The sequence below is a fragment of the Amyelois transitella genome, chromosome Z (genome assembly GCF_032362555.1).
Source record: "Amyelois transitella isolate CPQ chromosome Z, ilAmyTran1.1, whole genome shotgun sequence".
Lineage (NCBI taxonomy): Eukaryota > Metazoa > Arthropoda > Insecta > Lepidoptera > Pyralidae > Amyelois > Amyelois transitella.
In genome coordinates, this window is record NC_083535.1 from 1,301,575 (window position 1) to 1,319,919 (window position 18,345).

Sequence of the window (18,345 nt, forward strand, 5' to 3'; positions counted from 1 at the left end):
TTTTGGGAAAGTGTTTAAAACCATGCATAAGTACCAAATATAACCCAAACTATTTATAATTTTTTTTTTATTTCAAGTAATGCCTTTAAAATTATTTATTTATTTATATATTATTAATATCGCGCCAAAACGCGGATACCTGTCAAACGGCCGCTGTGACTTCACGCGTTACAAAATATTGTCGAAGTTGTATGTAATGAATTGTTATTTCGTAGTTGTGTGATAATAATATGAACTCAAAATTTTATAAATATTGTGCGGTGCCGCAGTGTAAAGTACAACTATTAAAACACCTGTAAAACTGTTTATTCACGTTCCACTTACAAAATCAATTAGCCCGTCGGGATCCGGCACTTGTATCTACACAAAGTAAAATGTATTTCTGTGAGGATCATTTTGATGTAAGTTTGATAATATTTGTTACATTTACTTGTATTAAAATAATTTTTCTCTTCAAGTTTTCAAAGACGAATACTCGAATTTTTAGGTTAGAAATAAAGTAAACAATGTTTCGTTCTTTCATTATAGTTGGCCAATGATATGGCAAAATCATATTATTTCATTTTTACCTTATAATTTACCTTTTAGGGTTTAAAAATACCTACTATTACTATAATAATGTATCTTGAGTATATTACTTACATGGATGTCTTCACAATTTATAAATTCAGCAGAGCAGAAGTTACTATTTGTTGCGAAGAAAGTAGCCACTGTAAAGCAATCAATTCTTGGCAAATTTGAACTATCTGCCTTAATATATCCACTTTCCATTATGGGAAAACCTTTAAAAATTTATTCAAAAAGATAATCGGACGGAAAACACGGTAATGATATGATCCAAATATCAACAAACACTATAATACTTGACAGCGAAAATTCTTGTATTGCAACGCGTGACGTCACGCATTTTGATTGGTGTTCATTGTCACGTGACTTAAGGGTGAAATATTTAATTACATTTAATTAAATAAAAAAATAATCCCTTGTTTATTGAGGAAAATATTGTGTTTTTTATTATTTTTATTATAGAAACTACCTTTTCGTGGTAAAATTTTATACTTATTTGAGTACAGTCCACATCCCTATTAGCCTAAGATTCGAGAGAAAAGATACAACGGCACACAAAATTAGTTTACAAAAACTCTGATCTCATCTTAGTAGTGCAGATGTAATAACTTGTTACAAATCGATTAGGAAAATTATATACGTTCTCCCGTAGTCTGTACATTTTATATAGAATTTTGATAGTTTTTGGTGGCACACAATCAGGAATAAGGCGCATCTCTTGTGCTGTTTTATAATTAAGCGACTCACTCTAAAGTTGGCTACATTAATATCACCCGATAATCTTGTATTATTAATAAATTTTTGTTTACGTAACCTTGCACAAAATCTAAGAAGAAAAAGAGATCTGCGAGCCCGAATTGTTATTAATTATGTAATATGTATATAGCCCGAGTATTTTATAGTTGACTCTAAAGCCGCTGTCACATTGACTAAGTTACTAAACACTAGAAAGTCTTAAAAAGCTAAGCTCTAAGCTATTAAAAAGTCTAAGTTTTCTTTTGAGTAAGTCGCCTAATTGAACAAAAGCACGAAAAGTTTTGTCAACACAAATATGCATGAAATCACGAAAAATAAAAATCCTGCTTAATAACTAGTACCTGATAAGAAAGAACAGTTTGGTGTCGATTTAATTTTGTAAATATATAAATATAAAATTAATTATAATACTATGATTTTCCTAGTGCATCGTGTTAAACTATTTTTTATAACTTTTAACCGTAGCTCGTTAAACTTAATGTGTTGTGGCACGAAATGAATATTACTTAATAAAAAGAACAAAAGTAGGTTAATATAAATTTTAATAAGAATTTAAAAAATATTTGAAATTTCTATTTACATTGGTGTATATTTAGATTTTATAGTACCTAGCGGGAAGGAAATACAACGGAAATAATGATAATAAAAGCATTCATGAAAGGTTTTTCGACAAGAACTTTTGTTTTCAAATACAAATTAATTTTAAGATAATGAATAAAAAAATGTTATTGTATTAACAAAGAGAAATTGTGGCAATTTTAATAATTTTGTATATATATGAACACATAGCCTCACGGAAAATAATCAAATTGTGTGTGTGAATCACACGATTTGGCTTGCCACTTCACAGCTGAATTTTGCTTCACAGCGGCCTTGTAAAATTGATTGACAGGCAAGACTAAATAATGTATGTATTTACGACACAAATCCATTTCCCTAACATTGCAATACCTAGCTCTTATTTCTTATTAATTTTTTTTTAAATTATTATTTAAAAAAAAAAAATAATTGTTGTCATGTTACGATTTGTCAAAAATTATTTTTATTTATTTATTTAATCTTCATTTCATTGCACAAAATGCAAATGTATAGCACAGTTGGCGGACTTAATGCTAGAAGCATTTTATCTACCAGTTTACCATTGGGTCTGACAGAGAACTACATGTACACTTTATCGAATTTTGACGAAAGATAAGGATAAATGGAAACTGAGCAGTCATGTTAGAAACGAGGACAAAACGACTATATTTTTATGTAAAAGATATATTTTGATAAGATTAGATAAAATTTTGTCGTGGCTTGCATGCTAATTTAGGGGGTTGATATGGGAACTGGCTCCAAATAAATGCTTGAAGGAAGAACACAGTAAGAATTGACGTAAACAATTATCTTTTCCCCATTTTTTCCGCTGGGTATGGTGTACAGTGGGCCACATAGAAAAGTATGCTTTGTATTTAAATTAATTTTTTTCATGTGGGCCTTTGTACGGATTTTCTTGCAATAAAAACCAATGTCAATAGAATTTAATTTAATAACACCAGTGGAACTTGGTCCATTAATAATTTAGTTTCCTCTAGAATAGGTTTTTGCTATTATAAATATTATAGAAACACACTAGAGCTGATATCACTTATATATTTCGTATAACGGTTCACTACATGCTTGAATTTTACACAAAGCATTCAGTGAGTAAGGTGTCAGATTAGGCGGTCGCAATGTTCACGTTGTAAGGGCCTCTTCACACTAAATAGCAGCGGAGGGACGCGCACTTTCAATGTGAAATAATTTTTACCCTTGTCTATACAGCCTTATGCTTAGACCTTAAAAATACATTACATTGGTATGCGTCATAGATTAAAGAACACAATTTTTAAAGGGAATTTTCTAGAAAATGAAAAAATATGAAATCACGTGAACGTCATGAAAACAAATTGAATGATCCGCGTGCATTTTATTGTTCGTGATCGGATTCTGCAGATAATGTTATTCCTTGATCTGAGATTATACATATATAGCTAAAAATGGCGAAGGCCGATCAGCTGATCACCGTGTCAGTTACTTATCTTAAAGTCATTGTCACAAAGACAAATCTAAAAAAAAAAAGATTTTCATTCACGCTTATAAATAATAAAAGTATGAAGTGCGCGCCGTGCCACTGCTATTTCGATTTGAATCGGCCTAATCGATTTAATAAAAAATAACCTGACTGCTATACTCTACGGGCTTCCATAGAAAATAATTGTGGATTATTGTTAACCGAGGATTCGTTTTGGATAACGCTGGGTGTTGAATTGGATCCGGGTCGATGCAATAAATGTTAAATCTATTAGTCTTTTGATGAAATCGAATGCCATATCCGCCTTTGGTGTTAATGTAAGTAAATGTTGTCCAATGCCGTCTGTATTTTAAGAATTATTTCTAGGGCTTCGCTGCCCCGCTGAGAGAATTTATAACATGAATTCGAAACGAGATTTTAATACAATCTTGCTTAAAATTCTCTCACTTATCCAGATCGACTCCTCAAAGATGTACATTAAAATGCACAAATACTTACTTGTGACTCCCTAATTCTGACCATTAATAAAATTCTAAACGACGCGTACAAAAATAATTATTAATTGAAAGCAATAACATTCTGATAACGTGTTTCCTTGCAATTTGTATTCTTCCATTAAGATTAATATTAGAAAATGCAGCATATTAATAGAATTCTGATATCTAGAAGCTTGGAGTGAACTAAAGCCATTTCACATGAGTTCATATAATGTCACAGCCAAATTAATCGGCCGAGCAGTTTATATCAATCACTTTGAATATTGTGCTTCCACATAGTGCGAGCAGGTATACGAGACAATTGTTGCGTGAAGCAGCGCACGAAGTGTGGGACTTCGTAAGTTTAGAGCAGCGTACACACCGGCCCGACCGGACAGTAGTTGGTTCTGTTTGGGTGTTTTGATTTATGTCTACTTAGAAGAGCCAAAGAGCATGCGAACAAAGCTTGGTGTGTACTCAGCTGAGGCAAATGGACGCTGCTGCGTACCGAAAAGCTTCACGCGGCAATTAACTCGCCCAAGCTGCTCGCACTGTGTGGTTTGGCCTATGAACATCAGTATACGTTAAAAAAACATTTCTAGATATGCTATACTCCATATTACTTTTCATTTTGTGTTATAGGCATTGATATGCTTGATTTATTGATGTGATTGGCTTTGGTTGACTCTTTCCTAGCCGTAAATAATTAGATATTTATTTCGTGCCTTTAAAAATTGTAATTTTATAATAGCAGTTTTATCAAAGCAAGTTTAGTGTAGTTAGATGAGTAGGAAGATTTTAATCACGCTAGAACTTATTCTTAAATAATAGTTGAGAATAATAAATATGTTGAATTTCCCAGCTTTTTGAACACACCTTCCAATTAATTTCACTAATGTTATTGTCTAATGTTGATTTTTTTTTATTTTTATTATTATGTTTCATTTTACTCCCAACTTCCAAATGAATAACTTAGTACACTAATTTTAGTCATTTCATAAGTGTGGAACAGGGTCTATTTTTAAAATTAAGCATTTTAATCAATCACGGTATTGATTAGAGTGAGCGTGACAACTATTCGAAATGGAATTGTTTCATACATTGTTGTTGGTTTTGAGTAAACTAATAAGAAATTAATATACATAATAAATAAAAGATCCAGTTGTCGTATGATCCAACTGAGAAATGAATCTTAAGAATTGTTCCTTGTTCCAGTAACATGCAACTATCTGTTAGTACTTTATCTTATAATTAAAGAAAGAAATAAATTCAAATTAATGAGGAATTTTTGTGCATTACACTTTTGCATGTAAGTTGTAAATATTCGCGCGATAACTTGCAAACATTCTTTATATATTTTATAAGTAGTTAGTCACTTTATCCTGCCAATCTCTTTTATATGGATCTTTCTTAATTTATTGTTTATTATATTTAATCTTATATGAGTGCAGCAAGATGAATATTAAAAGCTCATATTTAGATATGCCGTATTTAAATTAATAAAAAATTAAAACTCATTTTTATGCCTTTGTCGTCGTGGCTTGGTATTTAGGTATAGAACATGAAGTTATGACGATTTGGATGCAATTCCTTCAGTGGTTTCGGCGGTTTGATCTGTATTCCTTGATGTATATAGATATTTATTGACTCATACATTTTTATTTAATATCACGTATCCCTTGCTGGGTAGACAGAGCTAACAGTTTTGAAAAGTCACGTTCAGCTGTATGGCTTTATAATGAAATCCAAAGAGGGATAGATTGCCAGACTAAAACAAGAATCCAAAGTTTATTGGACTATCCTATAGCTGCCTTTTACGACATCCATGCGAAATATTTAGAATGGCCCTATTCTCAGTGCCGGGTACCACACGGCACACTGTTATTGACTCATCGACACGTTTCACAAATTTGCTGCACTCATTTTCCACAAGTTTCCTCTCCCACTTTCCATCATTAATCACGGAAGAAACGACACATTGCCTTGAAAAATAGTGGGTGTACCACATAGCCAAGAATTAGCATGCTCTGTGATGTACCACATTAGTGATACTTTTAATATGATATTCAAAGGTTTACTAGTTTGTACATAGTTTTCTTATTTGTAAGTGTTGTTTTGTAGGGTTGACGCTAGACGGCCACATAATCAATATACTTAGAATTACATAGAAATTCAAATATTATATTATGTTGATTACTATGTTTTTTTTTCTAAAACATTTTGCACGCTTTTCTGAGAATTATATATACTCATATGTTTGGTACGTATAACTATTTCTCAGAAAGTGACAATCATGAGTTGTGAAGTGGCCGTGTACCGCGTCCAATTTATTTTTATACATCGGCATCTTTATACGTTTTATGAGCGATTGTATAAATCCGATGTTTGATCGGTATAATATTTTCATTTTATTGAAATTAAGATCCTTCAGTCATTAAAACCTAGTCATCAGAAACGCCTAAATCAATGTGTGTAGAACATTTCAAGTGCAGAATTTACAGCGACAAGTTTTTACAATAACGCGGCCTAACGAATGAACATTTCTGGTAGATCTCAAAATATTTATATTAATAAGGTACTGTTTAATTACAGTGGAAGTAAAATTATATAATAATATATTAAATATATATATTTTTTAATTACTTTATAGAGATGAAGGCGCTGTTGTGACTTTGACTTATCAATTACATAAAACTGCATACTTTCAGAAAGTAGTGAGTTATTATAATTATATAAGTAAATTTTAGTACATACTTTCCCTTATCATAATTTACTAAACGAAAATAAGCAATAATAATTTTTCTAATTAAGTCTACGTAAGGCTAAGTGCTCACTCATTACTTTCTAAAAGAAGGTATGTGACTTTCATGTTACTGGTAACATTTAAGGTCCAATAAGCGGTCCTTACCTCTTTTTAAAATAATAAAAATTTAATAAATAAATCACTATCGAGCAATTTAGCATAAAAAGCAATTTAGATAAATATTCTAAACATATACATATTTTAATATCCAGATAGCATTAATGGACGAATAATAGTTAAGCTTTTTATTAATCATCTAAAATTTTGCACCGAATCTTGTAAATTGATATCCAAGCCGCTTAAAATAAACTTTTACTAATCATTTCAAGAGCCACGCATTTTGTTAGTAATATAACAACGTTCCCTGTATCTTCTCTTTGGAATGTTATGCACACATACCGCCTGGAGTGCTATTTTCGAAATAAGTAACTCGTTCGAAACTAGAGAGACGATGTCCAATGAATTTTATCAAATTTCGAATGATGTATTATTCGGTATCGAGCAGTTTAATTCGTGTTACTATATTCGAGTATCTAATTTGAAAAATAGCACTTAAACTCTTGAGTTGCCTACATAACGCTAATATGCTAAGGAATATATATGGTATTAGTGGCATAATCTTGCACTCTGATGCGTACAAAATTATGTTTCAACTTCAGAGTGAGGGCTTAAATCTGTTATCTACATTTTATAAGATCCGAAATGTGTAAGTGCTTTTGCTATGTACTTTAATACTTTTCCATAAATCACATTTTTATCTATTTATTTACAAACATTAATTTTAAGTATACAAGAGTAGAGACAAAGAACGTAGTTCCTTACTAGCGAGTGTTATTATGATTAAGGGAGCATTGTGTATCAACCAGAGTGTTCAGTGGAGTCACTATGGTTTGCCGTACACGTTGGGGGTTCACAATTTGTAATCTGGCGTCTCACACGAATCTGGAAATTGTAACGATTATCGTACGAGCTCGTATAAAAACCGTTCGAATTCGAATAGTTATTGTTCGATTTCGAACATGCCCCGTTCGTCTGAGACGCCAATTTAATAATTCTCCCCCTGAAACTAAATTAACACGTATTTTGGAGACGACTAATTTAAGCGTATATTTTATATATATAAGGCTTAGATTGAGTAGCCTTTTTTAATGATTTGTAAATATATTAATTTAATGTTATTATTCTTTGACTACTATTATTACATAAAAGTTTGCTAAAAACGTTGTTTTATTTTTAAACCATTGTAGTAGGAGAGCTCATGAGGGGATTTTGAGTTTTACTAAAGCGCGGCAGATTAATATACAGGGGGATAGGTGAAAAAGAGACAAATCTTTAATACCAAGGATTAATGCACCATAAGGAGTCTGATTTAGCTCTGTAAAAATATCGATGGACGTCATTGGTATATCACATGATGTGTATTACTATTTTTCCACAGGATGATTTGATTCAGAATAATATTCTGATTGTGGCAGGCTCTGTGTCTAGGATTGGGTCAAATTTAGAATTTGCTGTAACAAGAGAATGCACAATTTTTGTACATTACTATTAAAGGTATGTAAATACCTGGATTTTCAAGGTGTACCTATTTGTACGATTATTGCAAAAAACCTGTACCACATGAAAAGTACATCAAAAGTGGGACGAAGGCGAATAATAAAAAAATACAAATAAAAACAAAACATTTATTAAAATACTTGACATTAAATTATTATTTTCATTCAAACTATACACAAACACTTGTTGGGATGTAACCTTTTATAAATAATAATTTAAAAAAAGTCCCATTGGGCAGGAAAAAATAATATTTTTTATAAAGAACAGAATTGATTACTTATTTTTTGTTTGAGAATATTATAATTGTGATTTAACTCACGTGCGTTTTATTAACATGAGATTTAATACAAACAACATATAAATTATGATTATTCTATAACACTAACAAATTTATTAGAACCATCTCATTCTATTATTGTAGGTTTTTATTATTGTATAATACCATCACAAAAGCCGAATTATCTTTGTTTTCTTTAAGTTTGTTTATTTATACGATTTTATATACATATCACTATTAGGGTATACAGATCCAAACATGCTTATCATAACCTGAATTCGATATGTACACGTTCACACTAACATACATTATATATTTCACTAATTAGATTTTAATTAAACAACAATTATTAATGAATTATAGCCCAAAAATACCTATATCGATTCTCGGTTGCACGTCTTGTTATCATCACTTACAATAATGTACGTAGATAAAACAACTAATATTTTCCTAATCTGTAAAAGAATTAACTAATAATAAATTAATGTTGTATATTGATAGGACGTAACAAGAAAAAAAAATAACAAATGTTTCCACAGTTAGTATACTAAAGATGAAGTACCTATATCCGATATCCTTACTTATAAAATGCGGACTGTAAGTATGTATGGCTTAAATTTGGACCGATAGAACCTCGATTTTAATTTCCAGATATTTCCGCAGCAGCGAACCCGGGTAAACACTAATAAATTAATACAATTACTTATACGCGTAAAACTATCAAACAAATAGCTTACAAAATATACATATACCTACAAAGGAAGAGAAATATATACACTTGATTGTAAAAACATGTATTAAAAGTAATTCTTGCTGCGTTACTCGACATTTTTAATTAGGTCATGTCTATCATCTGAACGAGTACTTAGTTAGTTAGTTTACAAGGGCGCGCTTGCAAGTTAATTATATATGTTTAGACGATTTGCGAAAATGATAAGTCTCGTTTAGTTTGTCTTGTTAAGAATTGTGTATTCTGATACAGCACTCACAAGAAAATGCGCCTATTCGATTTATTGGTAGCAATAAACATACAAATTAATTACTCACACGCGTTAGCGTACGCCTTGAAGCAGCTACCCACCCTAACGTGTCTTATTCGTGACGTCGTCAATCCTTACACAGAAGAGATACGGTTAGCAAAACTAGCGAGAACCGATATTTTTATTTCATTTTATCTCTATTAGTACTCTTATTGGAATATAAAATCGAATCGAAAACTCTAACCTCTGTCACATAATAAGGTTTTAATTGATGCGATACCGCGCCCTTAATGTTTCTTGTTTAAATTTCGTCTCAATTACTTTTATCGATAAATAGAAACACTGGCTTAATAACTACCTAAAGACTGGAAGGAGAAATGTTAAACCTGAACCTCTATATAGCATATACAAGTACTTCACGAAAAATTATAATATATTTTAAAATATTGCAGACTATAATCGAGTGAAATGAAAATTTATCGTTATTGTCACGTTGGCTCGGACTAGAAAAGTTAAGCTATATCAATTATAGTGATGTAAAAAAAATCAAGTGTACACCTTTCGACCGTCGCATTTATATATACCTATGCGATTGATTCGCATATATATGTATATACGACTAAGCGGTACAATGTCTAGACTAGAATTATATTATGTTATTCACAAAAAACCAGAATTACTCTATTTCTTCATTTACATACTTTATCACATGAGATTAAGTTTTAATATATTAATGTTATATTATTGCATAAAACTCATATAATCCCTATCAAAAAAGAATTCATGGAGATGGCATCATCAAGTAATTTACGCAGTGCACGTTTACAGATAAGTCTGAAATAAATTAATGCGATATAGAAGTAGTGTGTCGATAACCTCAGTGGAATCGTTCTGCAACGGTATAACAGCTGCGTGCAGTATCGTAGGGTAACATATAACATATATAATGGATAAGTTCCTATTCTAAAACGAACTCTTGAACATCGAAACGCAATTTAAGAACTGGGAACATGCTAAGATAACAAATATACAGTCAAAACCTGTTATAGCGACATTGAAGGGACCGTATAGTTTCCGACGTTATACCCGACAGTTGTTATAAGCAATACATATACACAAGTGTGTATGTATGTGTTCATTTTTATCGTCTGCCTCTATTCATATTTAAAGCGTTTAACATTTCCATAATGTTTAGCTACATTTTCCTAAAAACTGAGCGTCAAATTTAAAAAAATAAATTATCAATAGCCTCATTAAAATTGTTGTTTTGTCTGCTTTAATATGAACGAAAATATAATTAATCATTAATAATTATACAAAATATATAACGCCGACCCGTTTTAATCTTAAGTTAAATACTTAGCGTTTATAAACACCCATTAAGTACTTGATTGTTATGTTATGGCGAGGAAATAAACGTATACATACTTATTATAATATATATTTTCTTTCAATACCATTGAGACTATCAACCACACTAATCGTAAATATTTAAGTTCTTAACAACATCATGTAGGTAAGAGTTTTGGAAGTAAAAACTGACGTTACAATTTAGTTATTTAAAAAAAAAACAATACTTACTACACACGAACGACTATATACAATCAGATCGACTCTAATCTCACGAATTATATGGTCCCGATGTGATAACAATTATCTCAATAACATGAACATGTCGTGCAAAATATTTTTCTTTTACTTATGATAATCGTAATTAGATAAGTGATCTATTAGAATTAAATATACTTAGCACTTTAAATATTTGTTAATTTTTGATAGTGCCCTCAATTTTTTATGTATATATTTGAATAACTTTATTTCTCACAAGACAATGAAGATTCTGTATATTTCAGTGATACTATATTAATATTACTTTGTTAAACATTTTCGCGTTGAGTTAAAAGATTGTAGTTTTTAGGCACTCTCGTCTCGTCTGTTACCTCCACGTGAAACGCGACCGAAATATCGACAATAGATAACAACGTATGCGTTAAAACCTGTTTTATATACTAGATATTTTATGATAACAATTTTACGCTATAATTCTAAGACACATTTATTTTGAATCCTTTTGTGATTGTAGGCTGTCAATAAAATTTTGAATAACTTCTCTCTACATTGTAAGTTATTGACAGAGAGAGAGAAAACATGCAATATTTATTTATATTAATTTACATAATAGCCGATTTACTCTAGAAGTGAATGTGTCACATTAATATAAAGTATCATATTTTATCATCGTCATATTTTCAAATTATAATTTACATCGGATAAGCTAATATTACAACTTGTAAATATTTCAATGATAAAGTTACCTATATTTTTTTTCTTAATGCAAACGGCATTGTGTCGTTTTTGGTCAAATTACTTTCCACAGATACCTTCGTGAAACTAATAAACATTTACTAACAAGGTCCTGACTGGGAATCCCAATGGAAAACTAACTAATCTTTATTTTTCCATCTTGGATGATTATATATATATAAAAGTATTTAGCGTTCACTCGTAACAATGACTTCTAAGTCCTCAACAATATCTTAAACTTCGAAATTACATCAAAGTTAACTTAACAGGTGATAAGTGACCCTAGTATGAAAAATATAATGGTGAAATTTTTATTCTGGTTAACTGGAGATTTAATTGATAGAGTTCGATCATCGTTAAACTAATATGGCGCACACATAGATATGGGAATAATGTCATGTATCGGACATTAGAAATGTACACTGCATCGTAATTTTCTATTGCAGATTATAATGCCATTAAATTAATTTCAAAATTGATATTCAAGAAGACAATACAACAGTTTCTACTATTTCCTCTCGTCAAAGAATCAACAACAACAGACGCGACGTCACATTAACCGATACTAACCACTTCTACAGTCTAATATTATTCCGAAATCTATGGATGCAACCAACTCTTAATTAATTAATTATTTAATTAAATCTGTGTGTCAAAATTAATTATTTACAATACATCCGCTACGATTTCTCACTAACCACATCTGGAACTCTTTCATGCTCCAATTTATTTACAATTTTCCTTACAAAATTTTTCATGTTTCACAAAGTCCCGCGTTCGATTCCCCGTCAAAGTGCGAGCTTCCTCTTGTGTACGTGTCATCATTCGTTCTTAGCGTTTGCCAAGCGAGATACAAGTGGGAATCTGACTATGCGCAGTTGGTTCGCGTAGTCGCAAACTATGGCGTCCTTCATCGGGAGGATTTGACGAACGAAGATACAGCCGTCGCTTTGGCCTGGAACAAAAGATGTACAGTAAAAGGATGTAGTCTCTGCCTACCCCTAAGGGAAAATGGCGTGAAGATGTACAGTAGAAAGATGTAGTCTCTTCCCACCTCTGAGAGAAAGAGGCGTGATTTTATGTATGTATAGAACCTCTTTTAATACGATCACGTCTAATACTATTTCCCGCATAACACACCATTTTGCATCAGTCCCTGCAACTTGAGACATGTTTTCATACATTCTTTAACGCTTAATACGATTTGTCATCCCGTTTAATACGCCCTAACGCCAACACATATAAGCGTCTCTGCGGCAGCGGCCTAAGCTTGAAACCATTCAAAATTGTTTTAAGAAAGGTTTTAGAAATAGGTTGACGTCCTGTTGGAAGGAAAAGAACCTGTAATACTGCAGGGTTTTCCTAGTTATTCTTCCATTGATGATAATGTGGCAACTGTACATAAATCAATCAATTGAAGATCTTGTTGAGAATGTGAATAACACATAAGAAAAGGATGAAAATGATAATGATTAAGAAGATGAGTTGTTTCCGATTTTGTCAAATTCTCAGGCATATATTATATATATCCTACTACTATTATAAAGGCGAAAGTTTGTATGGATGTTTGTTACTCTTTCACGCAAAAACTACTGAAGCGATTACCATGAAATTTGGTATGTAGGTAGCTGAAGACCCAGAATAACACATAGGCTACTTTTTATCCCAGAGTTCCCGCGGGATTGATAGGGTTTCCATGCGGACGAAGTCGCGGGCGGCCTCTAGTAATATATAATATAATGCCCGCCTCCCGCGCCCAGTGCGCCGGCGGCGTATGTGGAGGTCGGACGTGTCCTCTCTCACCCTTTCCGCCGCCTCTTTGCGGAGCATGACGCTCTCCGCAAAGGTCTGCACTGCTGTCCACGACCTCTCGCTGTCGACCATCTGTCTCACGACAGCCGGCAGGGAAGCTCCGCGCGGTCTTTGTAATTAAATATAAATATACATACATACATAATATCATACCTCTAACCCGGAGGGGTAGGTAATATAAATATATACAGAACAAATTTCACAGATTGAATTAGCCACAAGAAGTTTGAAATTTGTGTTACGAGATACTAACTCAACGATACTATATTTTACAATAAATACCTATTTAGATAAATAAATATCCAAGACCCAGATCAATCAGAGAAAGTTCGTTTCTCATCATGCCCTGACTGGGATTCAAACCCAGAACCCCCGGTGTCACAGACATACGTATTACCACTGCGCCACAGAGACCGCTCTTGGTCCCAAACTGGACCAACCTCCAAGGTGTGCTGGGCGTCCTCGTCAGCACATCCGTCACAGTGGTGGCAGACAGCAGACGGCTCCCGACCGATCAGACACAGAGATAGAGATACTATATGGAAACTTCGCGCGGACGTGATTACAGACTGAACGAAATTCCAATACCAGTTACCAGTTCCAGCCTCCTCGTCTCGATCTCTTTATGAATTTAATTTTTTATAACCCAGTTTTTTACTCTGTCTATTTATTTAATACTCTAACAATGGGAAGTTTAAACAAAAAGCTACCTATTATATCTCTGTACCATATTTCGTAATTTTTTTTTTATTTATTTACCGTTTACAATGTAAATATAAATAAACTATTTCAAACTCCCTATGATTTTATTCGTTTCCACTGTATTTAATGAATGCTGATGTATATGTATAATTATGAAAAATAGATGTTGGACGATTCTAAGACCTACTCTATATGCTCACAAAATTTCATGAGAATTGATTAAACCGTTTCGGTTTTCCGTACGTAAACGAACATTGTGACACGAGAATTTTATATATATAAACAAACATATTACAAATGTAACGTTACTAATTAACATAACTCCCAAAAAAAAAATAGAAAAATAAATATAAATTACCTAACAAAACCCTCCTGATAACATCGCCGCTGCTAAGATCATACACCACCAGCCCGCTGCGATCTCCCATCACTAGCAGAGTGTGCGTCAGAGGCAACATTCGACTCATGTAGTTCAGACCCTGAAATGCAAAACATTAATGATCTTAAAACAAAATTGATACACAAAAAAACATCCCTGAAATTCAAAACATCACAACGATCATAAAATAAAATTGTAACAGAAATCGAGAAGAATTTCACTAGCAAAATATAGAAACTTTATTTTTTTTAGTTATTATATTTAATCATTTATTTATTCCTTGAATATGTTCACAATATACAAAGGTCTCAAGTATTCAAGCACAGTCTCTGTTAACACACATTCTACCTTTGAAGGCGTCGGAATAATGTACATATATCTTAAATAAGCAGCGTATATAGGCTCTGTCAAATTGTTATCATTTAACCATTATAATGTCAAATAATAATAAGTTTGTCAAACTATAATATTAATAAAAAAATAAAAAAATATTAATAGTGTTGTATGTATATTATTAATAAATAAGAACACTCGCATTATGTATATATTACCTGTGACATACTAGCAGCCAGCCACGGCATACATAAAATAGATACTGATTCATATATAACACATACATACATATGATCACGTCTTTATCCCTTACGGGGTAGACAGAGCCAACAGTCTTGAAAAGTACTGATAGGCCACGTTCAGCTGTTTGGCTTAATGATAGAATTGAGATTCAAATAGTGACGGGTTGCTAGCCCATCGCCTAAAAGAAGAATCCCAAGTTTATAAGCCTATTCCTTAGTCGCCTTTTACGACATCCATGGGAACGAGATGGAGTGGACTTTATTTATATACATATAATCACGTCTTATTATCTATTATCCCTTGCGGAGTAGACAGTCTTTTTATCCCGGAGTCCACGCGGGAATGATTCCACGCGGACGAAGTCGCGGGCGGCCTCTAGTATTCGATATAAATACTCACAATGTGTACAGAGTTGAGCATGTGCCCTTGAAATCTGTCCCATATACACAGCCTCTCGTCGGAGCCAGCTGATATGACGTAGGAAGCTGTGTACGCCAGTGACGTCACGGCGCCGTCGTGCGCCTGCGTACTGTACAGACATGCGCCTGAAATATATGTTTATATATATATGTATTTGTTATTGAATGGATGTAGAAATAGTAGCTTATCAACCCACACGCTGTTTTATCGAGGCAAGGTCAAGAGCACTCGTATTTTCCCTGTTAGAAAACGTAATCTATTTCTAAAAGTAAGTTTGACGGCCTCTGTGGCGCAGCGGTAGTACGTTTGTCTGTGACACCGGAGGTCCTGGGTTCGAATCCCGGCCAGGGCATGATGAGAAAGAACTTTTTCTGATTGGCCTGGGTTTTGGATGTTTATCTATATAAGTAGGTATTTATTATAAAATATAGTATCGTTGAGTTAGTATCTCGTAACACGAGTCTCGAACTTACTTCGGGGCTAACTCAATCAGTTTTATTTGACCAAAAAAATAAAATATAGAAAAAATATCTTTATTTTTCCTCTCCTTTCGTTTTGAGATTGAGAAGTGCTGTGTTCAGCTTGAGTTCCACTTGGCCAAAAGTCGGCTTGAGGTAGACATATTTAACAAACATGGGTCTTATAAACAATTCAGTGAACAGAACGAATATTGCTTTTAATTTTTAAGTGCTTGCTAGTTTAATGAACTAACTCGCATAACGTTGCAAAAACTACCTACTCAATAAATATGATTACTGTTTTGAGGATTAGTGTGTGGGATTTCGGCTATATTATTTAATTTATAGCTAGTTTTGGCGCTTTTAAACATTAATTTTATTCATTCTAATACGGAGCTAAAACAATTGATAAGTGAGCTCCAGTGTTGTCAGAGGCCAAAAACTAAACTACACAATCAAAAGTCAGGTCAAGTTTTTAAACGAAGTTTTTGAGTTTTGCCGAGAAACCAAAATGTAACATTATTAAACCCATATGACACAGATGTAGTGTGTGGTCCTAAAATGGCGCTAACCGCGTATCACATACATAAATACACAAAATAACATCCTTTCCCGTAGGAGTAGGCAGCGAATGCATCTTTCCATCCCTACACGCTTCATCCACACTCAAACACTCTACTACAAGCAAATTCGTTTAATATAGTAAAGCCAGCTGTAAAATAAAACATTTTAATGTTTTCATCACATTTTGAATTTTTTTATAACAATACATACATATACCATAGCAACTGTTACTGTAAATCACATAGAATAAGTATGACTACACCATAGAGTGCGTCACCTTAGAGTAAGTATATGACATCATCCATTTAACATACCTGTATGTAGATCCCATACACACAGCAGTCCGTCCTGTGAGCCGCTGCCGGCTATAGTTGGAGTCGCGTGGTCTATGAAACAGCTAGTTATGGGCCCGCAATGACCGTGCAGTGTGAATAGGGCGCTTAGATCTGAACTCGAGAATACCTGCGACAAATTTAAACATACATACAGGGTGACTTTTAATTCAACTGCATAAATTTAACTGTTAAGTGTACTCATCTAAAGGATATTTAAAAACGTTAAAAGAATAATATATTTCAGAAAGTACGAAAAAAATAAAAGTATCGAAATCCACGATCCTAAATATGTCATGTCATACCAGCCGGCGGAAAAGCGACGCGTAAGACTCAGAGGTCAATGACACAATTCATTCAACTGAGCGATCTCGACAACTCTGTACTTTACTTGATCTTGATACTAGAAAAATAATTTATTTTTCAGATATTTATTTACATGTTTAGTTTTAATTTCTTTTTGTAGTATTGGTCTTTAATAAAGCGTGTGACGTAGTTTTTGAGGGTTTTTTAAATGTGAAAATGATGACGTTTAATTTAAATAAAAATAGGCTCAAACGGCTCAGAAGCATGGGTATAGTCTATGTTGAAAAGGATGCAGTTGTTTTAAATGTCACACTGTATAATCAAGTTCATATACCCTTGCGTGGTAGACTGAGCCGTCTTGAAGCCGACTGATGGGCCACGTTCAGCCGTTCGGCTTGATGATGGAATTGAGATTCAAATAGTTACAGGTTGCTAGCCCTTACATACATACATACAATCACGTCTTTATCCCTTACGGGGAAGACAGAGCCAACAGTCTTGAAAAGACTGATAGGCCAGTTCAGCCGTTCGGCTTGATGATGGAATTCAGATTCAAATAGTTACAGGTTGCTAGCCCATACATACATATGATCATGTCTTTATCCCTTACGGGGTAGACAGAACCAACAGTCTTGAAAAGACTGATAGGCCACGTTCAGCTGTTTGGCTTAATGATAGAATTGAGATTCAAATAGTGACGGGTTGCTAGCCCATCGCCTAAAAGAAGAATCCCAAGTTTATAAGCCTATCCCTTAGTCGCCTTTTACGACATCCATGGGAACGAGATGGAGTGGTCCTATTCTTTTTTTATTGGTGCCGGGAACCACACGGCACTGCCGGGAACCACACAGCACTTTATGTTCAATAATTACTATATTATTGTACATAAAAATTAAGAATATTTGACATTAAAAAAAAATATTGTGACATTCTTCATAACTAAACAAAATCATGGCATCCGTTGCTATGGCGTATAGCCAAGAAGTTTGCCTACACCCATCGCCTAAAAGAAGAATACCA

General features: G+C 33.1%; 1 protein-coding gene across 1 annotated transcript in view; it reads right to left on the reverse strand.

The window, feature by feature from the left end:
* Nucleotides 1-10,710: 10,710 nt before the first annotated feature.
* Nucleotides 10,711-18,345, reverse strand: part of LOC106130587 (sterol regulatory element-binding protein cleavage-activating protein) — a 29,201-nt gene continuing 21,566 nt past the window's right edge. Inside the window, exons 19-22 of the mRNA XM_060953497.1 lie at nt 17,002-17,149; nt 15,645-15,790; nt 14,649-14,769; nt 10,711-12,731 (exon numbers count right to left, since the gene is read on the reverse strand). Of these exons, the coding sequence (XP_060809480.1) occupies nt 12,598-12,731; nt 14,649-14,769; nt 15,645-15,790; nt 17,002-17,149 (549 nt within the window). The 3' untranslated portion in view covers nt 10,711-12,597. The remainder of the gene's footprint in view (nt 12,732-14,648; nt 14,770-15,644; nt 15,791-17,001; nt 17,150-18,345) is intronic.